The sequence below is a fragment of the Hippoglossus stenolepis genome, chromosome 8 (genome assembly GCF_022539355.2).
Source record: "Hippoglossus stenolepis isolate QCI-W04-F060 chromosome 8, HSTE1.2, whole genome shotgun sequence".
Classification (NCBI taxonomy): Eukaryota; Metazoa; Chordata; class Actinopteri; order Pleuronectiformes; family Pleuronectidae; genus Hippoglossus; species Hippoglossus stenolepis.
This window is the reverse complement of record NC_061490.1, coordinates 21,497,107-21,523,956: the sequence shown is the minus strand read 5'-3', so window position 1 is coordinate 21,523,956 and position 26,850 is coordinate 21,497,107. Positions and strand designations below refer to the sequence as shown.

The window sequence follows — 26,850 nt, the reverse complement described above, 5'->3', positions numbered from 1 at the left end:
AGACCAATACTGGGTGACAGGTTTTAAAAGCCTTGCTTACACCAGAATATATGGATCATCACATCTGGTTTGAACCCAGAAGTTTAGGGAACATGTCATCTGCTTTGATGTCAAATTATTTCCTGTTCCCACTTCACTTTTAAGTTTTTGAAAATCAAATATTGAAGTGAAATCAAAGTAAACAAATGCTGACAACTTCCCAGGAGTCACAAAAGTATAAAATCACAAGTTTATTATCAAAGAAACCTACAAACACTAGCACATATTTACATTTTCACATTATATTGTGTATATACACAGTGGTAACCTTATGTTTACTTTTCTCTAAGTACATTACAGGGTGACAGGTTTTAAAAGTATTTCTTACACCAGAATCTATGGATCATAACATCTGGTTTGAACCCAGAAGTTTAGGGAACAGCTGCTTTGATGTCCAAATATTCCCTGTTCTGGATTCACTTTTAAGTTTTAGGAAATCAAAGTAAACAAATGCTGACAACTGCCCAGGAGCCAGAAAAGTATAAAATCATAAGTTTATTATCAAAGAAACCTACAAACACTAGCACATATTTACAGTTTCACATTATATTGTGTTTATACACAGTGGTAACCCTACGTTTACTCTTCCATAAGACCAATACTGGGTGACAGGTTTTAAAAGCCTTGCTTACACCAGAATATATGGATCATCACATCTGGTTTGAACCTGGAAGTTTAGGGAACATGTCATCTGCTTTGATGTCAAATTATTTCCTGTTCCCACTTCACTTTTAAGTTTTTGAAAATCAAATATTGAAGTGAAATCAAAGTAAACAAATGCTGACAACTGCCCAGAAGCCACAAAAGTATAAAATCATAGGTTTATTATCAAAGAAACTGACAAAAACTAGCACATATTTACAGTTTCACATTATATTGTGTTTATACACAGTGGTAACCCTATGTTTACTTTTAAAAGTATTTCTTACACCAGAATCGATGGATCATCACATCTGGTTTGAACCAGGACGTTTAGGGAACATGTCATCTGCTTTGATGTCAAATCGTTTCCTGTTCCCACTAAAGCTTTAAGTTTTTGAACTTTGATTTAAACTGAAATCAAAGTAAACAAATACCCAGGACCCACGAAAGGTTAAAATCATAAAGATTTTGAGTTTATTATCAAAGAAACCCACACAAACTGATCTAGTCCCACTCAAACTTACACATATCTTAAATTTTTCCACATTACATTGTGTTTATACCGATTGGTAACCCTATGATTACTGTTCTATAAGTACTATACTTGGTGACAGGTTTTAAAAGCCCATCATACACTTTTTTATAAACGGTCTATGTTCAAACCTGAAAGTTTAGGGAACATGTCATTTGTTTTGATGTCAATTTATTTTGTGTTCTCACTTCAGTTTTTGAGAGTGTAGATTGAAGTTGAGTCTAAGTAATCAAATGCTGACAACTGACCAGGGGCCAGCATTAAACCATATAAATGTGTTGAGTTCACTGTCAAAGAAACCTACAAAAACTAGTATTTCTAGTATTTCTCCAGGTACTATTGTATTTGTTTAACTTTATTACCTTCACTAAGTGTGTATTTTACTATTCCCTTTGGTTGCTGTAACATGGTAAACTTCTTATCTTATGTTATTGTATCTTTGGAGCTGGTACCAGTGGATCTTTGTCAATTTTGCCTCATAGAAAAGGCTAGTTTCTGAGAGTTAGGGGAAATAATGAAAGTAACACATGTAGAGAGGGTCTGTAAAGGCACAGTAAACATCCTAGTATGGTAAAATGCTCAAGAAATAAAACAGTTAATGTTAAATGGGGAAATAAACCACACAGGAGTAATAAAAAACAAATTTATTTTCTTTAAAAAATAACCCTCCCCAACAGAGTTCCCATACTATCACATACAGAGCCAAAATAATATGCTTCTGCATCATTTCATTCAAATCTACTGGGAAGTGCTATGACAAGAACTGTTGTTGATCAGTGGCTTCAATATTGCTTCGTCAGACAGTGAGGCTGTGTGGAGGAAGTGGACTCTCCTGTGTCCACATGATGCATTTCCAGGGTGACTGCCATTTGGTCTCCCCCTTTGCAAGGTGCTTTGTGGCTTCAGTGACTGAAGAACTGCATCTGGTTTCAGGTGTGCTGGGAAAATGCCCCCAGACTGAATTCTTTTTTTATCTTTTTTTAAGCACAGAATGAGGGGAACACTGGCCCCGACTGTGAAAGGCCCGGCAACTGGTGAGCCAAAATACATAACAGGTTAATATTATATATTTATATATACAAATCACCTTGGACACAATGAAGGATCAGTACAAAGGCATTTTGATTATTTAGGTTCATAAACATGTTTTAAAAATCAAACTCATCTGATCTCTTATCTTTTGATCCCTTCCAGCTCAAAGGGGCTCTGACCATCAGACAAGATTTGAGGCGCTTAAAGGGCAACTGAGGTGGATTTTGAGACCGTCTCCACAGTGCCCTCTTGAGGATACACTCCGACACTAGTCACAATATTCATAATATTCATAATAATAATAACGAAAGAAAAAGCAGTCTTTACAACCATTACACAATCGAGGCAAAATGACTGACAGGAAGTGGTGAGCGCGTGGCTCCTACCTCTAAGAAAACCAAAATAAGGTGGCTCAGAATATCCAGTCGGAGAATAATTACATGCATTTTTTTTTTTTCCATTAATCCAGAAAGTGACGAGATGTAGAGGCAGGGCGAATTAAGAAGAATTCATAGTTGCCCACCCTGTCCAATTTAGCAATCCCATATCTGTGTCGCCCATGCACACAGAGCACCAACGGGGATTGGCGAACACAAGCTAAGGGATTGGGGCAGGGGATGCTGCAGGTTCAAAGGGAAAGTTAGAAGACGAGGTGACGATGGAAAAGGTGACAAGTGACAGTTTGGCTTTGGAGGGAAATAAGGGGGACAAGTGCATTTGAAGAGGTTGGTCTCTACATGCTGAGAGAGAGACTGAGAGGGCAGGGGGCGGGGGGGGGGGTGCTTCTGCTATTCAGGCTGTGAGTTGTAACTGCCTGCAGAGGAAAAGAGCTTTGTATAAAAATGGGACATGTGCAGGATGCTGTGTACAGGTACGCAAAGATGTGCGTGGGTGGAAGCTGGCGTCATCTCCACCGATCCGTGTAGGAATGTGCAGAATGATCGGATCAAGGTCAATTGCTGAATGAGAGTTCAGCTTTGCAGCACTTAAGTGGTCGTAGACTTCATACTGAATTTGCCTGTATTCAAATCTACAGAGAAGTGTTGCCTATTGCCTTAGTTACCCATTTGTTCTGAAAGCTGTGCGAGTGTGAAAACTTCAACGTAGTGTGTGTGTGTCAAGCCTCAGTACAGACAAGTCTCACCATTTGGAAGTAAAAAACAATAAGGAAATAAAAAGTGCCTGGTATATCCTAAAAGACAGAAATAAAACATCTTCCTGTTTAAGTGCCCCTTTTCCATTGGTTGGCCTCACTTTTGGCTGGTTAATAATGCTGGTTTAGGTGCATGGGGTGCAAGTATATTTGATACACTCTATGCAAATGGTCCCTCTACTGTTATGCTAAGGTTTGCGGCTATAGGCTAAATCTCTAAGGGACTGGCTAACCAGCTCAGAGTGCACAGCAGGACTTTTCTCCTGTGTCTACGATATGCTACACCTGCTCTTTCTGCCTCTGCTAATGTAAAGACCAGGGGGCTAGCCTCACATGTACTAACAAACTCTTACGTGCAGGACTGGTGGCACCTACATGCTAACACTAAGTGCTAATGTGCCATACCTCCCTCCTCAAGGCAGTTTAAAAAAATAACATTATTCATAAAACATAAAAAAACATGAATGTAGTTCATGGCAACGTTAAAATGATACATGTAAGTGTGCGTGCCCAGTACCACCCCTCTGGAGGATCCCCGTACTAAGGGGCTTGGAACACTGGCATCCGGCGTTCGGATGGGTAAAGAGGCAGCATTGTGGTGGCAGTTTAAAAAGTGTTCAGGATTTTCTTTCTTTTTATCGCCTATTTTCCTCCCATCCGTATTGCATACTTATATACATAGGAGTGTGAAGGTAGCGATACAATACAATTACATAATTATAACCACGTTCTAAAAATTCAACATAAAAAGAGCAATAGAGTCCTGGAAAAGTAAATAGAACAAAATGACAATAATAATATTCATAACCTTTTGAGTGCATGAGCGCTGTTGAGTCTGCCTGTGTTTTACAGGTGAAGGGCTTTACGTTTCTTGGATTTGGGTGATTGACTGGCAGGTCTGTGGAGTGTGTGTTTAGTGGGCAGTCATTGGGAATAAGGGATGGGGATGAGGTGGTGGTGGGGCGTCTGCCCACTCAGGTAGAAATGAGGTGGGAGGGGTTGATGGTTGTGATGGTGGGTGTAGCTCAGGCAAAGTACATGGTCCTCAGGGTGTCGTGGTGAATCTGAACAGCCTTAGCCAGCGCCTGTGGGTCCCGACCGTTACTCTGACCAGACACGTGGCTGCCCTCGCCACTGCAGAGACAAGGAAAGAAAATGCAGAGCAAAAGATCAGCTACTCTTCATGTGAGAATATTGAAATTAAGTCACAGATAACACATGGTTCAAACCTCAACTTCATAAACAGGCAATGTTGTAGAATACATTCACTTTTGTTTAATATATTATAAAAAGAGAACAAATAGGATGAAAATAATCCAATTCCTATGGATTGTAAGAATTCTGTGAAGCAAATATGGGATCACAGTCTTTCAAAGTGTGAGGAAGCCTTTACATCGTTCACACCCACACTAACCTGTCATGTTCTTTGTCCACCAGATGGTAGCGGGCACGGAAGGCCACAAGACGAGCATAGTAGGCTGGAGCAGGGATGGACACTGAGCGGGTACAACGCACATATGTGTGGCACAACTGGTAGGTTAGAATCTGCAACTCATCAGCCGTGAAACGATTGTCGTCCCAAAGGACGTAGTAATGAGACGGCCGGCTGGTACCCTAGAGACAGATGGAGAAGGAATATGATGTGTGGTATTTGGAGACATGGGAATTCTTCTTATTGTCTATTCAGGGAATTCAAAAAATGCAATTACCCACGAGCAGGAAAGCATTTTGTTTCTGTTATTACCTGTATGCCTGCATGGCTGCACAGGTAGAAGTCAAACTCAAAGGGATGAGTGATGCTGGTGTCCACTGTAGTCCCTGCAGGAATATTCCCACTCTTCCCAATCTATCAAAAGAAGAGACAGGGTTACAATTATCAATCAAAAGAAAACACATTTGTTTTATGAGTACAAATTGTGTAAATGATGAAACGCTCACTCTTTCAGACTTGTCAGCACAGAAGAGTCGTGTGTGGTGGCGTTTCTGCACCACAATGTAGGTGATGCCTGGCTGGTAGTCTTTCTCCAGCTTGATGCAGGCGTCTCTGATGGCCAGGAGCTCGTAATGAAGAATCTACACAAGAGAATTCTTTATTAGAACTTAAGCCGATTTTGGACATGGTGTTTTATATAGCAACTATCACTAAATGAAAGAATTAAAAAAACATCACATATACCTGCGGCAGCTGTCCCTCAGGAACGCCATCTCTGTAGAAGATGATCCTGGTGGGCTTGAAGCGAGTCGACTTGTAGAACTGAATTAGCAGCTCCCGCACCATGAAAGACAAGTCTTCAATGATCTCCTGCCTGGGTCTCTGGACTCGCACTGTGGCACAGTATCTGCTGGGATGAGCATCCATACTGCCTACCACCTGGGAGAGAGAGGAACAAGGCATAGTCAGGATCAGTGATTTGATTCCTACTGGGAACATAAAGGGAAATATTTGGGCCACTGGACACAATAAGGTGGTTTGTTCTCCAAATAAACCCACAGGCTCTGTCCAAGAGAAACAACAAAATATGCTGCTGAGAAAAAATGAAAAATACTTCGATCGGGTGTGGATTAACATCATTTTAACTTGAAAGGTCTCACTGTACTCTCTCAGTTTTACCATTTGGTTTTCCTAATATGTATTTCTGTATGTGAGCTTCCCCTAGAGGCTGCGAGCGGAAAGTGTGGCAGGCTCAGCGTCAACCTTTTCTTTTTCTTCCTTCAAATCTCTCCTCTGTAATCATCACTTTTCACCGGTTTTCTCCTCAGTCAGGAGGATCGAGACAGACCCGCTCTCCTCCGCCGGTTCCTCTCGCCGCATGACTCAAGCATTTGTCATAATTGCTAGGCAACAACACAGCCAACCACAGCTGAGCTGAGGTCAAGGGCAGACGGGGGTTGACGTCATTTCCTTTTTGAACGCGAGTCAGTGATGAGCTCACCAGCTCCTCTCTGATTACTTTTTTCTTTTGTTCAGCCTCATTTATTGTGAACTAAACAAAACTTAAATACAGACGTTTCTAATGCTGCAGACTTTCAAAGCACGACGTCGTTGGGGCCTTGAGCAGTAACTGAATTAATCAGAAAAGGTGTAAGTCGGTGTTTTGAAATGTTGATCATTGAAAACATTACTGCAGCTCTACAATATAAAACATGTTTTATGTGTTATGAACAGCCTGTAATACCTAATAAACCTGTAAATTAGGGCTACAACTAATGATGGTTTAATGAAAATCTCAAAATTAATAGTCAAAATCCATATTACTGTTTTTCCCTTTCTAATGTACATTCATGTTAACAGTCAAACTAAAAACAGGCTATAAATAATATGCGAGCTAAATGTCATAAGAGATTAAAGATGATAAAGCTCTTCTCTTTCAAACACGTTATTTATTGCTTTATAGGATTGTTCTTTCCCAGCGCTGCTGTGCGCCATGGTCACCCAGTGCCACTGTTACCAGGCAACCTCAACCAACCATGTGTGTTTGTTTTCCTACGACATCCTGAGGTCATTTGCATAATTTACATGTCCTTGATGGAGTTTGTTTTAAATGGCTATGAAAGGAGTATTGAATCCAGCCACACTATACTATAATTTTCAATTGTACACTTCTGAACAGGTAAAACAAGTCTTTAATGGCTTTGAAATGGGTTGAAAAAGAGCCACCAAGGTTCAAATCCCTTGATCATTAAGGCAAATATTCACCAGATATAGTGTGTATATATAGATTTGTAGTCATCTGTGAGATGCAAAAGCTGTGGACAGAACGTGCCTGATATTCATGTTGATCAATTCTGCGATGCAAATAAATGCATTACTTTGACTTGCTGGTTGATCTAAGTGGCAGACAAACGCATTAAGGTGCTGGTGTTAAAGAAAAAAACAAAGGTTTCAACAAGTTCAATTTAAGATTTGTTTAAAGGCCATAATAGATTAAATTTAAGACCTGTGTCATCTACGACCATTCCGGGAATCAGAGTCCCAGAATTACTTACACTTCCCCATAATTGATGATAAGGTAATAAGGTAGATAAATATTTTTAAAGCACGGTGGAACTAGCGTTAAATTAAAGTAAAAACACCATATGTTAATTAATTAAGACCTAGGCAAGTCATATTTTAACATATTAAAGTCTTTTTAGGCCTAATATTCATATAAACATTTTTAGTGCAGCAAGCCCTAACCTAAAGGTTCCTGTACTTTCATAAGCCGGGACTTTTTGGGGGGGTAAAAAGATTTCCTGGAACTTAATGTGTGTCTCGCTCTGTCCGTTTAGACCAAATCTGGATTGTCTGGCTCCAGTAACTGTGATAAACAGCAAACCCATTAAAAATCAAATCTGTTGTACTTCTACAAATAAGTAGGAATCATGAGAAATGCCCTTCAGAAGTTACCAGAACAAAAACACTTCACTACCCCCACCCAAGCTGTGAACATGCAAACCCACATTTGACGAATGGCCTTGGTCTGTGTAACGCACGATAATTCATTCCCCTCCTTTTCCTGAGATTGTGTTCAAGGTCAACTGGTGCAGTTAAATGAAGGCGTTATTTCTGAGACTTACAGCAGTAATGGAGGGCTTCTTGCCATCTCCAGCAGGGGGGTGCGTGACGTCCGCTCCCAGGAAGATAACCGGCTGCTGGAACACTGCTGACCTGTGAGTGCAAATGGAGGAGGAGGATGCAATTTACACTTGCTCATAAAGACAGTGCAGGGTTGTTATAATGTCATCACAGGCCGAGGGCTGAGACGGGTCAATTCAGTTCATCCAGTGGAACATTGAGAGCTTTCACTTGAATTGTAAGGTACAGTTGTTGTTCATGGACACCGATTATAGAAAGTTTCACCAACTTAAGTGTTATTTGCAAGAGCCACTTAAAAATTACCTGTATAAGATAAAGGGAATAACATATATGGAAAAGTTGCACCCTCAAGTCTTTTGATTCAGACACTTTGACTTCAGGGGAGCAGTCACTTTGTCCTGCTTTACATTCAGTCTATGGTCAAACAACTGTTGTGTGTGTGACAGTTGTGTTATCAAGATTATCCCAGTTGTTCTTCTGCTAAATAAATGTTTGCAACGAATTCAAAAGCAGCCAAACAGCATCTCACCGTTGATGAGGCACCAGGATGTTGTTGATGCCTCCCAGCTTCACGTTGATCTTGAGGCAGAGGTTGGAGAGGGTCTGAGGGGACGTCTTCACCACGTTCTTCACCTGAACACACTGAGTGGCCATGCCGAGGAGGGTGTCTCCCACACGCTTCACCTCCGCTAGAAACAACAGTTTGGAAACGTGATGAGAAAATCAATGATGCTGAAGAGCAGAGGAAGCTTTTGGTGAAGTCAGCTTTCTGATTATCTGTCTTCCTGTTTTCTTATGTGTATCTTTGAATGAGTATTGTAGTCACTTTTTTCTTTCATTATCTTATCATTTGTATCGGATATAAAATAACATAGAATACCATAGACAGGAGTTTTTCCTGGCAGGATGACGATGATGAGCTGTAGTCCAGAGTAGGTGTTCTTCAGGTGTCGGAACATGGGCTCCACACTGTCGGCTCCCTGCGCGTATTTACAGAAGCATGGCTGGCCCTGAATTGGCATCCCGGCATCCTTGGAGATCTTACGCAGCTGGTCTGTGAAGTTCCTGAGAGGAGACCAGAGTAGTTTACTTAGCTATGCAAGCTAAAGCTAGTACACTAAAAACTGTGCCTTAATATGCAGAGTTAACAGTTAAATTGAAAGTGGACCCAATTTACTATGATCAAATACAAGTCAGTCAAAAAATGTTTTAGGAAATTGGGTTTAATGCCCCTTCACAGAATGAAATCTCACTGCTCATTAGTCCTTACTTGAGCACCTCCTCTCTGCACTGTTTCTGGGGGGCAAAGCAGGCAATCGCCCACACTTTGATCTCAATGCCGTTGTAAAACTGCTTCCCTCTCATGTCCCACACTCCCTGGTTGGGGGTAGCTATGGCACGATTCTGTGCAGAAGAAAAATCAGGTCAGAGCTGCAGCAAACACACTTTTGAGTGATTTCTTTTAACTAAAAAATTAATCTTTTAAGCTGATAAATGATTTTACCCGTCCTCCATACTGCAGGATAGGGGCCGGGAGCACTCTGCCCGTCACTTCAGCCATCTCATCTTTCACCTTGATCCCAAACTCCTGGATGTACGGGTCCAGGTTGAAGTTGGCATTCTTCATCTGTGGAGAGAGAAAGCCATCGTTCATATGTCGCCGCCTTTTTGACTTAGACACTAAAAAATGACTCAGTTCGATTATTTCTATCCAACTCACCAGCCTGCTGATCTCCTCTTGTCTGTCGGGCGCGGAGCGAGCTGTGGCTTTGATCATAGTGGAGGTCTGGTTATCCGTCAGCTTCTTGATGCATCGCTGACCAGCTACAATGTTACAAACCTGGAACACGTAAATCTCAATTCATTAGGGTGAAATCACTGGTGATTCACATGCACTAATGCTGCTACTAATGATTACATATGAACACAAGATGGTTGATTAAATGTTTAAACAGTAGACATTTAAGCATCCTTGAACTTCCTCACCTCCAGGGGCAGGTAGGTGTGCTTCTGCTCCTGGCCCACCTGTAGACAGGGAAGGTGGGGGTACTTAAGCTGCAGATTGTACTTCTGCTTGAAGTACTGGGCCACTGTACATTCTACGGTCTGCCCACTTTCGAGCTGGAGGGGAAACCTGTCAAAAAGAAAGACAAACATAAATTATTATACATCCGAAAGAAAAGGACAAGTACACACCTCTTCAGACTCCAAAACTAATGTATTAAAGATGTCTATTCAGGACATGCACGTCAGTCCAGCATGTGGTTTTTGTATTAGCAAAAGAATCTGCCAGATTACTGTAATAAACTGAATTTACTGCCGTCTGTTGACTTACGTCTGATGGCTGGCAGGACGTCGGGTGACATTGCATACGCGATATTTTCTCTTCATTTGGCCGCAGTGTGTCACCTCCACCTTCAAGCCTGCCAACACCAAGCCGGGTACACAAGAATTAACTCATAGTGACAAAGGAAGACACATGAAATCGTTAGAAGCCAAGGAATCATCACACTCACAAAGTAAAAAATCAAAATGCAGATATAATGTTTAACGAACAAGATATGGGCGGCGTTTTGAAATGCCAGGAGTAACGTAAATATGCTTTGATTAGCGACATCTGGGAGAAAAATGTTTTCATTGTATGGGAATTTTATACTCTCCAGCAATGCACCTTTAATCTCCTTTGTGAACCGAACCCTCTGTGAGTCGGTGAGAGTCTTCGGCTGCTCGTCGATGTTGCGAATGTCCAAAACCTCACACATGAACTCAATTACAGGCTGGGCTTTGTAGAAGGCCGTGGCGGACACTAGAGGGAGACAGAGAACATATACGTTCAGGGAAAAGGAGAAACCTGACAGAAGGTGCATGGATGTCCACACCTTTAACCAGGATTTTCCTAAAACTTTAATGCATATGGAGTCTAATGTTACGAGCAGCCATTAGAAAGGAGAGCAACAGACATTTCACATCTGCTTTGTGTTAAATTTGACTATTCAGCATTTCTGTACCACTGTTCCTGCCTAGTCATGCAATGTCAGGAAACAATCCCACACTGAGATCACTGAGTGACTTCACACAGACTCTGGTGAGCTTGTCTTCAGTGACTCACCATCAATGTTAAGCATCATCTTCCACATGGCGGGGCGCACAGACTGGTGGAAGCCAAACCAGACTTCCCTCCCCCCACCCAGTGGGTGGTAGTATCCTTCAGGTGGGGAGAAAAATGAGCGGCCCACTGGAGTGTACCTAATTAGAGGAGGTAGAGGGGAGAAGATGAAAATAATGAACGCGCAGAATGACTTCACTGAATTAATACATTGACTTCAGAGTGACTTCATGTTGAGTAAAGCTTATGTCTCATGTAGGAGGTGTCAGGATAAGTCATCACCATTAAAAAACAAGAAAACCTGCTTGGAAAATACTAAAGTTGGACTAAAGAGCAGAGCTTTCTTAATCAAATATGTTGGGGTAAACATCTGTGAATTTTTTGTTTTTCCTATTGGACCATTTTCAGGTCAAGTCCTGGAGCCAGTTATCATTATTACCCTGCTCAGCATTGTTCAGAGGACACTCACGTCTCACGTCTCACGTCTCAGCTAGCAAGCATCTTTTGTGTAGTGACTCTGACCCCTGGAGCTAAGAAGTCTGATGCAAGTGAATGTAACAATCCTGTAACAAACCTTAGTCAGCTGCTTAGTCACCAAGTCTTCAAAAATGTGATTATTCCAGTCAATGGTCTAAATGGTCTGTGTTTATTTAGCACTTTTCTAGGCTTGATGACCACTCAAGTTTTTTGCCATTCACCCATTCACACACACACACATTCATACAGTGCATCCATCTATCCAGTTTTTATCTGTGAGGGGAATTTGGGGTTCAGTATCTTGCCCCATTGCTTTTAAGACATGCATCCATTCAGTGTAAGTATGTTTTCCAGAGGTGTGGGTATCACAGTAGGGTTCCTTTACCTCATAGAGGCCAGGTGGCGCATGGCCACGTCCAGGGCTTGAACTGAGTCGAGGGGAACCTGCAGGCGGCCACTGACCAGAGTCTCCTGCAGCAGGCGCCATGAAACCTTGGCCAGCCAACGGATGGACACCTTGAAGATTCGGTCCTTACCCTCGCCTGGGATGGTCACCTCAAACTCCACCTGGAGAGACAGAGGACAGAAACAGAGATAAAGAACAAAAACTGCAGGAAGAGAACAGTAACATCGATCAAATAAAAAACATCTGGCTGTGTGGTTTAATGTAATTAATACTCAAAAGGGCATTTCATTAATTACTTTTTACAAGAAGGCAGCTTTTAGCCTGGTTACCTGTTCCTGACATTCAACAACCCATAACCCAGCAAGATGTTTGCCTCCAGACCTATTTGAGTATGTCATTGTACCTGGGTTTGTCATGCTACGATTCATGTTACAGAAACAAATGTGTAAAAATAAGAAGTTGCAGTTTTAAAGGGGACAATGTGCCTTCTTATATCTTCATTTCCAGTGTTTATGCTAACCTGAGCTAACTGGCTACTGTCTATGACACAATTACAAGACGGATATAAAGGTGGCATAGATCTTCCAGACTTAATCTCTGCAAGACAGCAAATAAATGTATTCCCATGAGTATACATCTTTAAAATATATTATTGAGATAAGATTGAGCTTGTTTTATTCGTCCTAAAGCTTAAAACTAAAAGTCTCAAACTAGATGGTAAGTTTTTTCTTTAAACGGTCGACATGGTCGGCTCTGCAGTAAATGGAAAACAGTAAATTGTGCATGCTATTCACTTCCTCCGCAAGAGAAACTCTAATTCTTCCAAACAGGGCTGAGAGAGAATTTATTGATCCCTGAGGCGAGATTTGTAGGTGCTTATTGTTTGGTGTAGCAGCGTTCAATGAATCCCCTGCAAACCCTCACCTTCTCACTCCCGATTGGAAGTGGTAGCACCGTGTAGATGTTCTTCTTGCCGTCATACACCGGCTTCCTGTCGCCAAATAGCTGGGGCTTGAAGTGTTGCACCATGTACTCCACCACCTCCCTGTAGGGGAAAAAACACGTCAACACAATACTCTGTCAATGAAACCCATTGCCTGATCAAGATGTTCTATTGTGATCGGATGAGAGGGGGGCAGTTCTTCAGATGACGGATATTGATCGAGGAGGATACAGCTGGTGGGTGCAATATTTCATGGTCATGGGGGGAAGGCAAGGACAAAGGGAGAGAGGGTGTGGGTGGCGTGGCACCTTTCAGCGTACGGTGCCTTGGCCTTCATACGAGTTTGGGGGATGAGGAGTCATCTGAAAAGGGGAAGTTCAAAGGGCTCGACCTTTGCATGCCTTCTTGGACCCTTTGTCCAAAACATTAAAGCCAAAAGAGACTGAAGCTCAAAGACCCTCTCTGAATGTGAGAGAATATGGCTCCAACACATGCAAATTTCAGAGATTCTTCTTTCAAATTTCAAGTTGTCTGAAGCCTGTTTGATAACAAATACAAAGATAACGGTTGTGCTTCACTTGTTTCTGTTCACAAACTTGGCAATTAGTAAGAGAGTGAAGCTCAAGGACTCTGCCCGAGGGATCTCCGGACAATCACTGCTGAGATCGCCAAGGATTTCCTCAACAGATTGTTTGAGGACCCAAGTAAAGGGTCAACGCTGTTTTAGCAGACAAAGATAAATTATGTTAAGTTGTTTCTTTCAGAGTTTGGGTAGTTCATTTCACTTGAGGAAACACGCAAAAAGAGATTCAACATCTCATTTATTAAAACTGCAGACGTCTGAATGAATTCTTCGACAGCAATGGCCACACCAAGTTCTCATATAAACATCTGGCTTCAAATATCCAGATGCCACTGAAGCAGATGCACCTTTGTAATAAAAGTCTATCAAGGTTTTCTAGATTAAAAAACTGATTTATCTCCGTTCCATCCTGACTTTCTCGAGCTTTAAATGATCATAAGAGATGATCCAATAGCCCCCGTTCAAAAAGCCACATAGACAATCACAAGACACTGCAACTTCTGTTTGGAATCAAGAGCAGATAAAGATGAGTAAAGACGACAGTCGTGCATCTGTGAAAAGATGAGTTCTCCTCAATCAAATATGATGAAACATCCACTTTGTGGCATTTCGCTCCTTTTCCCTCACAGGCAGACAATTCAGTCTCTCTTTTTAGTTTTAAGAGGAATGGGCTTTCTGGAGAGCCGTGACCAAAGCCATCAAAGCAGACAGCACATCTCACCCCCCCCCTCCTATGAATGTTGTAATTTATGTTTATGTGCAGTTTGTTCGCTGGATTACAGCAATAAATGTGACAAATCATCATAATGACAGCTCTTTTTTGTTTTTAAATTTGTAACAGCTGGGAAATTGAATGGGAAAAGTGATACGTGTCAGCTAGAAAAGTTAGTGAATGTTAAAGAAACTCTTCATTTCAGCTTAGCTACTTTTACACAGTGTTCAAGGTGGGAATGTTGCGCCTCGGCATTCTGTGAAAAACTAAAGGGAGTCACGAAGGCAGATCGGCATCTGTGTAAAAGGAAAGTTGTTGGACATTGTTGTGTTTAACATCGTGCCTCCAATTTCAGAACTCAAGCATGTTATCCAATCAAACATTTTCATATCGACTGACGATATGTCAGTGAAAGGCTCCTATTGGCTAACTAGTATGTCGTCGAGCTCTACTAAAAATAACACACTGGGATGGCAATGTGTTTGGTTCAGTGTAAACAAGCATAGGTGGCATAATGATTGGTCCTCTTAGTGACAACATATCGGGATATCTGTATAAAAGAGGCCTGGGATTCACTTTTAACTCCACCATCTGCCCAGTCCAGTCATTTAGGTGCAGCTACTGCAGGAAGAGGTGGATTCCTGCTGCTTAACATGATCTGAAAATCATACGTACTTATTTTTGCCTGATTCTGAACAGATTCATGGACTTAGTTTGATTTACACAGAAGATTAACCTTCCATATTGAGCCGAGTATATACTGTAACATGAAGGCTGGAACATACGACTTAAAATATGTGGAGCAGGTCACAAGGTTCAGGTCATTTTCCTCTGATTTGAGCGAGTTACTTCTACTGATACTGCACTGCACCCCCAATCCATGTGTTTTCCTACACGAGTAATAAATGAGCAAGACTCCTCTATTTAAGAGCTCTACTTTTCATTTTCCCAACATAAAACATGGCAATCAACCCGTAAAAACAAATAAATCATTACAAAGAATTACACAGTATTTAAATCCCTGCTGATTGGTTCATTTTGATGAACGCTGTGGCTGCCGCCTCCTGAAAGACTGACACCACAGTGATTACAAGTGGCTGTTGGGCTTTTATTATCCAATTTCAAACAAAGCAAACATTTTAGCTGCTTGTTGACTTTTTAAAATTCATGCTTTGCTGCAACAAGGTAATACTAGCTTATGACAAATAGCAACTGACACCCACTGATTTTTTTGTGGGACATCACAGACGGAAAACACAAGAAAAAGCATGACTGTGACTTTCTTACCTGTTGACTCGTCGTGGGCACTTGTCGGGCTTAATGTCCACCTCATAGTGGTGGACGTCCATCTTTGGGATCTCAACCTCAAAATAGTTGGCCAGCAGCTTGATGGGCTTGCCCACGGTGCCCATTCCTGGCCGGCGAGGGGCATGGAACACCTGCTGCAGGGGTGGGGGGAAGTCCCCCATGGGCACTGGACAGCCAGAGAATAGGGAGCCATGGGCAAGGGCAGGTAGAAGAGGGGAGGAGGTTCAAAACAATGGCGGCAGGAATGAAGAAAAGAAAGTGGGTGTGCACAAAAGCAACAGCAAGTGCAGAGGCAGAGGGAGGGCATTGGCAAAGCAAGCACACAGGAAATAAAGAGCGGTTGAGCATGAGAGGGCAGAGGAAGTGGATGTGAACATCAGTGGCAGGAAAACGATTACAAGAAATGTGGGCAAAAGTCAGGAAGGAAGCGTGGGCAGGGGCCAGGAGGACATGACAGGTGGACACGAAAGTAAGTGGCAGTAACAGATGGAACAGGGAGAGGAAAGATTGGAAAGTGTGAATTTGAGGAGAGGCGGAGAGGAGGGGGTAAAGGGAGAGAGGGAGAGAGAGGTGTTGAAGTAAGATAAGTGGGTGATGGAGGAGAAGATTGACAAAGCAAAACAGAGGAAGAATGAGCAGATTAGGTCAAATGAGGATGGACAAGGGGTGGTGGGGGGTGGGGTGGGGGGAGATAAAGAATACATTAGAAAAATGCTTCTTTACATATCATTAACAGATGTTCATTCATAGAAATTCTACACAAAGTGATCAAAAGATACATTCATTCCACTTACAAGTTAACAAAAATTTGAGTTATCGATTAATCATTTTATTAATTTAACAAGCAAAATTACAAATATTGGCTTGTCCCAGTATTAAAAAATGTGGATATGCTAAATTTAATATCTTTGGGTTTTGCACTGTTAATATGACAAACACAATATGCTGAGGAAATCATGACGGGGTTCTGGGAACGCACAACTACAGTTTCAACAACTTTTTCCCTCCACATTCTATAAACCAATTGACCATCGGTGTCTATAGTGTCATGTCTCGAAAACAGGTCTGAGCCAGTCGTGAGGCATACAGAGGGGGTCCTGGTCTGGGTGCTAGATGTGAGGCTAGCTGTGACTCCTGCCTGAGAGGGGCCCAGTGCCTTAACCTCTGGGTCCCCAGAGAACAGCCCTCCTCCACCACCACAACAAAGACCCCAGCTGCCCTGCTCCTCTGTCTCACACTCACACAAATATGGGTGTGTGACAGAGGGAGCGCCCTCGCCACGGCGAACACACACTGATACACACAAATACAGGGGGCCCCCCTCTACATTCCCAGCCTCACCATGGAGACACCACGGCAACACCGTATTGTCATGGATATCAGGGGACCTGTGTGTGTGTGTGTGAGTGTGTGTGTGTGTGTGAGGGTAGGGCTGTTGCAGGAGACGGGAGGAGGCAGGGTGCCACTGTGGTCATGCTGAAGAGACCTTGGCCTTTTTGGTCCTACACTGAGCACGTTCCCACATCGTGCTAAAGCGCCTGGGTATCCCAAACTGGAATAGCCCCGCTTTAAATAGCTGCTATGGAAATCCTTGGGTCAAACACAGCACTCAATCACATGGATGCTAAGCCTTCAGAAAATGCCAAGCTGACAGGAAGAGTAACATGAGCGAGAAAAACACAGTCTGTGTGGAATCACACATCTGAAGAACATATTAAACACAGACACTGGACATGTGTCCACCACATACTCTATGTGCAAGAAAGCCTGTATGTGTGTGAATATGTCGGCGCGCAGAGTGCGATGCAATGGTTGCACACTCACACACAATGACACACACTTCACGCTCGTGCCAGTGAAGGCAGATGGTGAGAAGTAGCGCCAGCGCTCTCACATATCCCGAGACAATAGCAGTCTTTCCAAGGCGGTAAGACTTAAATCAGAGCTTTGGTGCGGCATCACAACATGAACGATCACGACACTCACTATTTACTGACTTTGCAATGACGTAACGCTTAATAAGCCCAAGTCTCACGGGAATGACTATGTTAATATTTTATCTGGAGGGTTACGGATTATTTTCGTGTACTTTCTTGTATTTTGGTTCATAAGCAGCCAATTGGCAAAGTTACCTGATTCATGATCTTTTTATCAGCTTTGCAGTACAACAGATTTTGAATAATTTCCAAAAAGACAGTACAAGTACAAGTGATTTCAGTATGTAACTTGTAAAGATTAAATTCTGACTTTGACAGTAACAGCAGATCTCAAGTGTTGCTCATGCTTGAGGATGAGAACTTCTGGGCTCAAATTTATGAACACATTGAAACTCCCAAAATATATCTATCACACTAATTAGACCCTTTACAATTTAAAAATACAGAGCAGCAGTGGATATTTACTCTGAGACCCCGTCCCTCATTAGGAGATCACAACAGGTCAAGTACATGAAAGAGAAGGAAGAACCAATTATGCATCAATTGTTTCAGCCAAACCAGTTGGCTCTCTGTGTAATTGGCTGTTGACCATGAGCTCAACATGGCAATCAGCTCAATCTTGGAAAACAAGCACATTGGATCATCACACTTTAAACACTAAAGCAGACTATGAGATCCGGGGTCCCAGGGCCCCCCTCCAAAAAAACAAACCTATTCAACTGAATTCAAGGTTCAATATCTGCAACAACAATGTGACTTCCATCTGACGACAACTTCGGCAGATAAAGACAACGTGGACATATTCAGAGATCAGAACCTCTGCATGCAACATATAAACCTTTCCAAAGATGCAAGGCTGCTTTATGAATGCCAAGGTCCAAGATTTTCCACCATAGGCTGGACTTCAGAACTGGGCATGAAGTCAAACTCTGCATAGACTGTTTATTAAATGTGATCAATGATAACTGATAAATAAAGCACCGGCTGTGAATCTTAAACCTGCAGAGAGGCTGCAAGGCACACCTCAACTCAACCCTTGAAAACCAGGGTTTGTGAAATCCAACCGCAGATGTGAGCACACCTCAATTGATGCTTATCGTTGGTTCCACATAAATAAATAATGCATCTGTCTCCGCGGTTGTCGGGGCCTGGATGCTTGTGTCCCCACTGTGGATTACAGATATTAAAACCTGCCGTTGAAAAGGCTGCAGCCCAGCTGCTGGAAGGCGGGCTTCACCTCGTCCCTCCTCGCCGGAGATTCCCACGACCTCCCTGCCCCCGCGCAGGGCTGAGGACACGGTCCGGGCTGCGAAACGTCTACAATTCTGAGCAAATGATCACGTTTCGTGCAAAGTGTTGAGCCTGCAGCCTGCAAACAGAGACCCCCTCCATCTCCCACTTCCCCGGCACACGGGGTTGTCACCGAGCCCCCCGTGCACCCTGATGCTAAGGCCAGGCTCCGGAGCCTCGCTGTTCTAACACCGCAGTCTCTACCTGCAGCCATAACTCTGGTTCATACTGGAGTGGAAATCAAAACCTACCAGCGCCAGACGGTCCCGGCTCCATCCCATTCACTTAGCAGCGCGGGTACAAAGCTAGCTAGTCCGGGGGTGCTGTGGCCAAACCGCCGGCCCCTTTCAGGCTGGAAGCGTTATCAGACTTCCAGCCCCCTCCTCTCGGCGTGGAGTCGTCTCCCTTCTCGGGTGTACCCCCCGCCCCCTGTCCCCCTGCCAGAGCCCCCCGGAGCCCGCAGAGGAGTCGAGGCTAACGGCGGTAGCGGCCAGTCGCTGCTGCGCCCGTTGACCCCGGAGCTGGAGGGCGATAGCGGCTGGTTCTTCTTCCTCCGCGGGGGCAAAGCGCGCTGCCTCCCGCCGCCGTGATTTAGCCGATTTGCCGCGACGTGGTGGCTCCCGGTCGGGGTGTTGTGCTCCTGCTGCTCCGCGTCCAGACGGGGACCCTCCGGCGGAACAAGAACACACAGGCCAGCCCCTCACCCCCCCAAAATCTGAAACTTCTTCTTTGTCATTAAAAAAAAAAGTGCCATGGAACTGTTGATGAACTTGCTGTCACACCCTAGAGGCTGAGGCGGGAACTGCACTGCAGATATTCAAGTATAGGCTATGAAAACAGGAGCTTGACCATAGACACTGATGTGGATCTGTGATGATGATCTTTTTATGATGATTTCTTATCTTTATTTAATCTTTTATTTAATCAGGCAGTCACATTATGACCCAGTGTCAGTGATGGAGAAAGTACGGTGGCAGAGAGAGCTCAACGCATTGCCAATAGTGTTGTCTTCAAAGCATCCAGTCATGTCTTTACCACACAGATAGTAACTCTGTCTGCACAACTTAGTTATCTTGTGCCGTAAAAATTTAAAAGATGGGGCTCCCGAAAGCCCTTTCGGTCACCGTGAAGAAAGTATTTATTTCTGCGTAATCAGAGATGTGCAGACTTTAATCAGTACATTAAAAAGATGGGGCTCCCAAAAGATGGTTGTTCAACCCTCATTGAGTTTATGCTGAGCAGTGACAGTCGGCCTACTCACACAATAATTATTACATGTTAATTAAATGTAAAAAACATGAACCTTAGTGATTCAGTGGCTCTTTTTCAACATGTAAACTGTGACGCTGTGGAAACTTTTTTTCCTGTTGAATCAACTTCAACCACAAAGAAACTTTTCATGTTGAATTTACAAATATTTCTGTCTGTAAACACACAGCATTACAAAATAAAGTAGTGAGAGATCTATCTATCTCTTTAGCAATCTATCTATCTATCTATCTATCTATCTATCTATCTATCTATCTATCTATCTAGCTATCTATCTAGCTATCATCTATCTATCTGAATGTAAAATTTTATTTTAATAGTACATAAAAATAATTGGAGACTTTTTAGAATCAACTTTATAACGGCCCATTTAAAAAAAAGTAAAAATAAAAGTACAGATGGTCAGTGGACTTTTTTTTTGACGTTTTTCCAATAAAGTTTGTATATTTTGAGAAAAAAGTTTGTATATTTTTTGAATAAAGTTTGTGTATGTTGAGAATAAAGTTTGTATATTTTGAGAATAAAGTTTGTGTACTTTGATGTGTTACCAGAGTATTTATGGAACATCAAAGGGATGAAAACCGACTTCTGAAATTATTTTCTGTGAAGTGCGGAATGTCTGTTGCGCATGCGTCCACAGAGGACGGAGTTCTCGTCGCCATCTTGTCTGCAGCCGGGCCCCTCCCTCTTTTTAAATTCATTCCATCCACTTGATTTGGAAGTCTACGGTCACGTGGCAGGAAGTGGTCACCACGTCACATGACTCCAGTGCGGAAGAGGTCGTCATCGTAAGAGCTGTGAGTTGGAAGATCTGATAAATGTGAAGAAATGCGCGTGAATTTGTGCAGAGCAGCGCGTGTGTTCGTGTAGTTTGAGTTAATGAAGCAGTTACATGTAAGAGGAGATGTTTTCTGAACCATGTTCGATTCCCTCTGAGCTTTGATTCAAACCCTCAGAGCTGTTCAGGTCCAGTTAACGGAGGAATCTGTCAATGGCTGCATGTGGAATTATTTCTATCTTGACACGATTATAAGACATTCAGTCATTTAAACTGTGACCTGGTTATTTTATATCCGCAGCTTAGTGGCTCGTGTTCATTTTTATTATTTATTATTTCTCAGACCGTTTTAAAGACTGAAGATGTCGTGGATCAAAGAAGGTGAATTAAACCTGATTGAAAAGATTTCAGCCAATGTCTTAAAGGTGAGTGTGAACCTGTGTTAATTCATCCCTGTGTGTGTAGCTCCAGGTTTTATTTGTGTCACACAGATATGCAAGTTTCTGGGGGGAAAAGAAAACAGGGCTGCAAATAAAACCCAGCCCACTTCAATTCATTCATTATTTTTTTTAATGCACAGCAGACATTTCGTATTTTTCATGAAGTCTTTTAGGGAAACACCTGATCAGCGTTAATGAGTGTTAACATTTGGGCTAATGACATATTTGATTGTTTTTATGAATAGAAGTAAATGAAACACCTGCAGCAACTAGACACACGACTCATTCTACAAATATTCATATACTGTTGCCTTTTTATTTCATGAACTAAAAATAGAACAAAAATAATAGAATCATGTGTTCACGCTACTAAGTCTGAGCTTTTTAGGGCCACCAGTTGTACGCCGACTTTATTTTTAGGTGATGCTTCGATCTGTAACTTCAATCTAAAGTTAATACATGATAAACACTTTTTTTCTCAATCAAGTAATCAGCTTATCATATTCACAGTTAACTGTAATAATCAATTATCAATAAAGAGCCAGTAAATGGTGCAAAATGCTATGAAGAGCTTCCACAAGCTCAGTTTGACGTCTTAAGATTCCCTTGTTTTTATTGCTGTAGATGTTTTTTCAAAGAACAACCCCCCTCTGTGCTTTCACCTCATGATCAGCAGATGTGTCATCTGCCACCAAACACAGGGAGACAGTTGAAATCACAGGGGAAAGCTAGTGGGAGAACTTTGAGTTTGGATTAGTTTCTGCTTCCAAGGTCAGAAATGAAAAGTTTTCTGTCACAGGGAGATTTTACATGAAATATGACCGGCGTATAATTTTAAACATTATGGGATGTCCTTGTCATTTCGATTATCCTCCTGATCTGTTTTGTGTCCCCAAGGCTGGACCCATGCCAAAACATGTGGCCTTCATCATGGATGGTAACCGCCGATTTGCGCGTAAGAAAAACATGGAGCGGCAGGAAGGACATATGCAGGGCTTCAACAAGCTGGCAGATGTGAGGACGCACTGGGTTTAAAGTTTGTCTTCTTCATAAACATGTCATCTGGGCTTAAAGTGGTTTGTTCCTGTATGTGTAATCCGCTGTTCCTTCCACACCAGACACTACGTTGGTGTAAACAGCTCAACATCCAGGAGGTGACAGTGTACGCCTTCAGCATCGAGAACTTCAAGCGCACTAAAGACGAGGTGGATGGGCTGATGGAGCTGGCCAAGCAGAAATTTGAAAGGCTGTTGGAGGAACGGTGAGTTTCAAGTTAAGAAAGATTTAAAATGTGCTGTTACTTTGCTGGTGCTTTTATACATCATATGATTCACTGCTTCCTTAAAGTTGAGGGGAACCAATTGCAGTTCTGTGTAGTTAAAGTCAGGGTTTTTAGAATCTGCTATGTGCTGCGTCATCAATCTGTTTCTGGTTACATTTATGTGTTAATCTAATGCTGTCTAATCTGCTGGCTAGTTTATGAACATGGTGAAATGCGGAGTTCAATGATAAGTGGCTTGAGAATGACGTGTAGTTCGTGGTTAAAGCCTGGAAGTGCTTACGAAGCACATTGCGCTGTGTCTTAAGTTTGAAAGACTTAAAACAATGGGGATCCCGGGGGAGTCTAACAGACATAAATGAGTTTACTTGGAGCAAGTATATTTTCACTTTTAGTATCGATTTCCATCACAGGTTTGGTCTTGAATTTAATCTAAGTGGCATAAAAACGGTCTTAAAATGTCTTAAATTAAACTTCTAAGTGTAGACACCCTGTAAACCGTGGTTGAACTTTGAAGGTGGTAGAGATGTGATTTAATCTAAAGTTTCAGAAAATAACCACTGGATGTTAGACCAAGAAAAAATAGCATTGGATTTCCAGACCTACCTTATTTCATTGCCATTAGTCAGAAGATTAAACACGACTATTTTCTTCTCTTTTGTCAAGTTTTCATTTAGCAGAATGAAGCATATTAGTTGTTAGACACGTCATTCTTTGAAAAATGCTCTGAAGTCCCCGAGCACAATTAACTAAGAAATGTACATTTTATTGTGGCCCTGCAATTTTGAAATATGTTTTTTTTTCTTTCAAATAGCTGAATGAGTGAAGAGAATTAAATAAAAACCTCATGTAGTGGCAGTTGGCACTTTCAATATGTGGAGCAAGAGGGAGCAACCCTTGCTTTTATAGCTACAGGGCAGCTGGCACCAAGACAATGGTTTATGATGATGATACTTGTTGTGTTGAACACGTGGTTCACCTTGTGTACACAAGATAATGAGCTTCAGACTATTTTAAACTTTCCTCACTGACGACTCTGTAGAGATTCCTTGTGTGTCTCTGTCTCAAATGCACCCAGACACGTTTCACCGGCTGTGTACGAAAGACATGGTCGTCTGGTTCTCCCTGTTCTTCTCCTCCTCTTATCGCCCATCCTCTCTCTCTCCTCCTGCAGGGAAAACCTGGAGAAGCATGGTGTGTGTATCCGGGTCCTGGGGGACTTAGACATGCTGCCGCTCGACCTTCAGCAGCTGATTGCCAAAGCTGTGATCACAACCCGAGCTCACAATAAGTAGGTTCATCAATGTGGTACCGCCCACCTCACATTAACCGATTTTATTTCATATATTGTAAACAACCACTTTATACAAATTGTTTTGTTTTTTTGCAGATGTTTCCTGAATGTGTGTTTTGCCTACACGTCAAGATATGAAATCACAAATGCGGTCAGAGAAATGGCTTGGGGAGTGGAGGAAGGCTTGATCAAAGCAAGGTGAACAATTTAAACAATAAATACTTCAACTAAAATCCATAATACAACATAATATGTAGGAGCTGTTGCTTTAATGAGCTCTTTGTGTCTTTGTGATGCTCAGTGATGTTTCGGAGGCGTTGCTAAGTGAGTGTCTGTACAGCAACAATTCTCCAAACCCTGACCTGCTCATCCGCACGTCTGGAGAGGTGCGCCTCAGCGACTTTCTTCTCTGGCAGGTGAGGATGAGAATAATTGAGAGAGTTGTTTGCTGATAGTTCTCGTGGGAGATGCTCCCTAAACCTTGAAATCATTCGAGTAAGATTGAAGATGTGGATTTCCAAGCTTGGTTGACTGTTTGGGGATCACTGCAAATGAGTGATTAGGTTTTCTGATGTGGGGACTGGAGCTGTCAAAGTGGTAGTTCCACTTGTTTGTCAGGTTATGCTGCTTAAAATATTCCCCTCGAAACATCACTTTGAATAAAGCTTTATTGTTTTGTTTTGCCTTCCCCCATAACTGGATTTCAGTCTCATCAAACTTTAGCTGCTAAAGATTGGGAATATGTGTCAACAAAGCAGCCAAGTCAACTTTAGTTTTTCCTCATTTTCCTTTTTCTGTTATGTACACATAGAATTTAGATTTCTAATAAATGGTTATTTTATCGAGCTATGTATCATAAAACTCAACTGTAGTTTTAAAGTGCAACAAAATACAGGATTTTTTTGTATTTTTCACATTTCTTATCTCTAATATCAGTCATACATGTTGAGACTTCCCTTTTAAAATTCCCGTTTAGTGTTCATACAACATTTAATTGGTATTGGCGTTAATGTTTGCCAATATAGAAATTTAAATTTTACATTGCATGCATTTATCTTTATATTTTACATATAGAAAATGTTAATTTTCTCAATTCAAGTTCTATATATTTAATTGTATTTTGGTTTTCTTTTACTTATAATAGTTTATGGTTAAACTATAAAATATCATGCATCAATAACATTTCTTTGTCCTTGTTTGATAAAGACATCTTAGAAATCCTCAGTCAGGCTCTAGTCACAAAGAAGTAATGTCCAGTAAATGAGGGTTTCAATCCATGATAAATGATGAATGTATTAACCAACGGACATTTTGCCAAAAACTTTACATCTTCACCACTGAGACTCGTATTGATTAACTCTTATCTTCTCATCCTGCAGACGTCCCACTCCTGTCTAGTGTTTCAATCAGTTCTGTGGCCGGAGTATTCATTCTGGAACCTGTGTGAAGCCATTCTTCAGTATCAGTTAAATCATAAATCCATTCAGGTAAGGCTTTAATTGTGTCGCCAATATGTGAATCTGCACAATGAGAACATACCAAAGTACAGAAGCCTTCGCATTACATGTTTTGTCACAGATCATCTTTGTAATCAAAGCATTTCCTGCATATATATCTAATTAGAATTTGAATGTGCACGGTATTTTAGAAAGCCAGAGACCTGAATCAAGAGCATCAGGCCTTACTGCAGCTAGAGTCGGACCGGGACTGTATGGCCGAGCACCTGCAGCATCACGGGAATGGAAAACCTGCGGACGCCCAGAGGAGACAAGAGGCGCTGCTGCACTACACCACCTGCCGGGAAGAACGAGTTCAGGATTTCCTAGAAGCACTAAAGCACAAGAGAGACTCTTACGTTAATGACTTATGCAGTGAAGGGGTCTCGGCCCAGTAGGGCTCCGAAGAGGAAAAACAGTCGGTGGAGAGGAGGTGAAACTCTCCTCTTCACACAAGGGCTTCTGTGGAAGAAGAGCGAACAGTTACTGGGAATGGGCTCATTTTGTTGCTGATTTGTAAAATACAACAGAGCAATTTTACCCCCATGGGGCTGTAGAATAATTGTAATATTTATGATTGTAGATTTAAAAAAAAAGAAAAAGAATCTAATGTTTGGAAACCTCTGGTCAAGATGTAGTTAAACAATTTGTGTGAATTATCTGTGAAATGCATGCTGTTGATGGGGAGATCGAATTCTCTGAGTGAAACCCAGAGACCCTGTGTTCTGTAAATGCTTCGACAAAGCAGCCACTCGCGTTAATATAAAGTAATGGTGGATAATATTTGTTGAAGCCCAAAGAAAGTGTTGTGTCTTCAGTGTGATGTTGATGAACTAGTAACTAGATTTTGACCAGCTTTCTCAACAGAAACGAGTGATTCCTGTATGTCAGATATGATTAAATGAAGTCTGAATCATGCCTTTTTACTTGTGTGCCACATGTCTCAGTCTGGATTTCTATGATTTCTTTCCCCGGGTTTTACAGCAATCCGGTAATATTGATATCTAATGAATTTGCTTACGCGACAGAAAAAGCACATTCAGATCAGGACTAGAACAACGATAGTGGAAGTTTTCTCCCCTAAAGAAACCAGCCTCAGCCCTGGTGTTCCCACATGACAACTGATCACAAATTGATTTGTGTTCCAAAACATCTCAAATGCTTCTCAAAGGCATCTGAAGCCCTTCTGCACGGAACTAGGTCAAACTTATTTTCCCCTCCAGGACCATGAATGTGTTTAACATGTGACAGGTTTTCTGTTCAGCTCAGCTTGTGTTACAGATCAGTTTCATACTTTTACTGCAGCTTTACGTTTCCATGCATGAACCTTGTTGGAAGAATCCATAGAATTTGGCCTCAGATCTGGACCAAAGTGATGGATCCAGGAATTTGTTTTCACTTTCTTAAACATTGTGAGATAAAAGTTTGACATTTTAATAGATTTTCCAGAGAATGATGTGTTAAAAACTAGTTGTATGTTGGTGCAGCTTGAATTAATATAAGTGGAATGTGAGCCCGTACTTCTGCATCCGGTTTAATCTGCCTTTAGACGGCACCG

General features: G+C 42.0%; 3 protein-coding genes across 5 annotated transcripts in view; 2 read left to right on the top strand and 1 right to left on the bottom strand.

Annotated features, from left to right (window-relative positions):
• Positions 1–26,850, top strand: part of LOC118113339 (B-cell receptor CD22) — a 1,629,935-nt gene that overhangs the window by 425,371 nt on the left and 1,177,714 nt on the right. The gene's annotated exons all lie outside the window — the stretch shown is intronic.
• ago1 (argonaute RISC component 1) lies at positions 1,843–19,451 on the bottom strand. Of its 2 annotated transcripts, none has more exons than XM_035163007.2 (19): positions 18,988–19,451; positions 15,489–15,675; positions 12,888–13,008; positions 11,943–12,124; positions 11,084–11,220; positions 10,646–10,780; positions 10,310–10,430; positions 9,961–10,108; positions 9,695–9,814; positions 9,479–9,601; positions 9,245–9,378; positions 8,855–9,039; positions 8,504–8,663; positions 7,956–8,046; positions 5,575–5,769; positions 5,337–5,471; positions 5,143–5,244; positions 4,813–5,012; positions 1,843–4,532 (listed from the first exon to the last, which is right to left on the bottom strand). In XM_035163007.2, the coding sequence occupies exons 1-19, from the start codon at positions 19,010–19,012 to the stop codon at positions 4,424–4,426; spliced, it is 2,610 nt and encodes an 869-aa protein (XP_035018898.1). In that variant the 5' UTR covers positions 19,013–19,451; the 3' UTR covers positions 1,843–4,423. The 2 variants fall into 2 exon arrangements, with proteins under 2 accessions (XP_035018898.1, XP_035018899.1); XM_035163008.2 differs by having other exon boundaries at positions 10,310–10,397.
• Positions 20,699–26,218, top strand: dhdds (dehydrodolichyl diphosphate synthase). Of its 2 annotated transcripts, none has more exons than XM_035163065.2 (9): positions 20,699–20,802; positions 21,127–21,208; positions 22,121–22,237; positions 22,342–22,484; positions 23,677–23,793; positions 23,893–23,994; positions 24,098–24,212; positions 25,176–25,283; positions 25,445–26,218. In XM_035163065.2, the coding sequence occupies exons 2-9, from the start codon at positions 21,146–21,148 to the stop codon at positions 25,688–25,690; spliced, it is 1,011 nt and encodes a 336-aa protein (XP_035018956.1). In that variant the 5' UTR covers positions 20,699–20,802; positions 21,127–21,145; the 3' UTR covers positions 25,691–26,218. The 2 variants fall into 2 exon arrangements, with proteins under 2 accessions (XP_035018956.1, XP_035018957.1); XM_035163066.2 differs by having other exon boundaries at positions 20,784–20,899.

Bases quoted from the DNA above. Each gene is read 5' to 3' on its own strand.
- ago1 (XM_035163007.2), bottom strand. From the start codon at position 19,012: ATGGAGCCGGGACCGTCTGGCGCTG. The intron at 12,125-12,887 runs GTGAGGGTTTGC...CTGTCTCTCCAG, and splicing joins TTCCAATCGGGAGTGAGAAG to GTGGAGTTTGAGGTGACCAT. The intron at 5,013-5,142 runs GTAATAACAGAA...ATCTGTCTCTAG, and splicing joins GCAGCCATGCAGGCATACAG to GGTACCAGCCGGCCGTCTCA.
- dhdds (XM_035163065.2), top strand. From the start codon at position 21,146: ATGTCGTGGATCAAAGAAGGTGAATTAAACCTGATTGAAAAGATTTCA. The intron at 23,995-24,097 runs GTGAACAATTTA...TGTGATGCTCAG, and splicing joins GAAGGCTTGATCAAAGCAAG to TGATGTTTCGGAGGCGTTGC. The intron at 25,284-25,444 runs GTAAGGCTTTAA...ACGGTATTTTAG, and splicing joins TAAATCATAAATCCATTCAG to AAAGCCAGAGACCTGAATCA.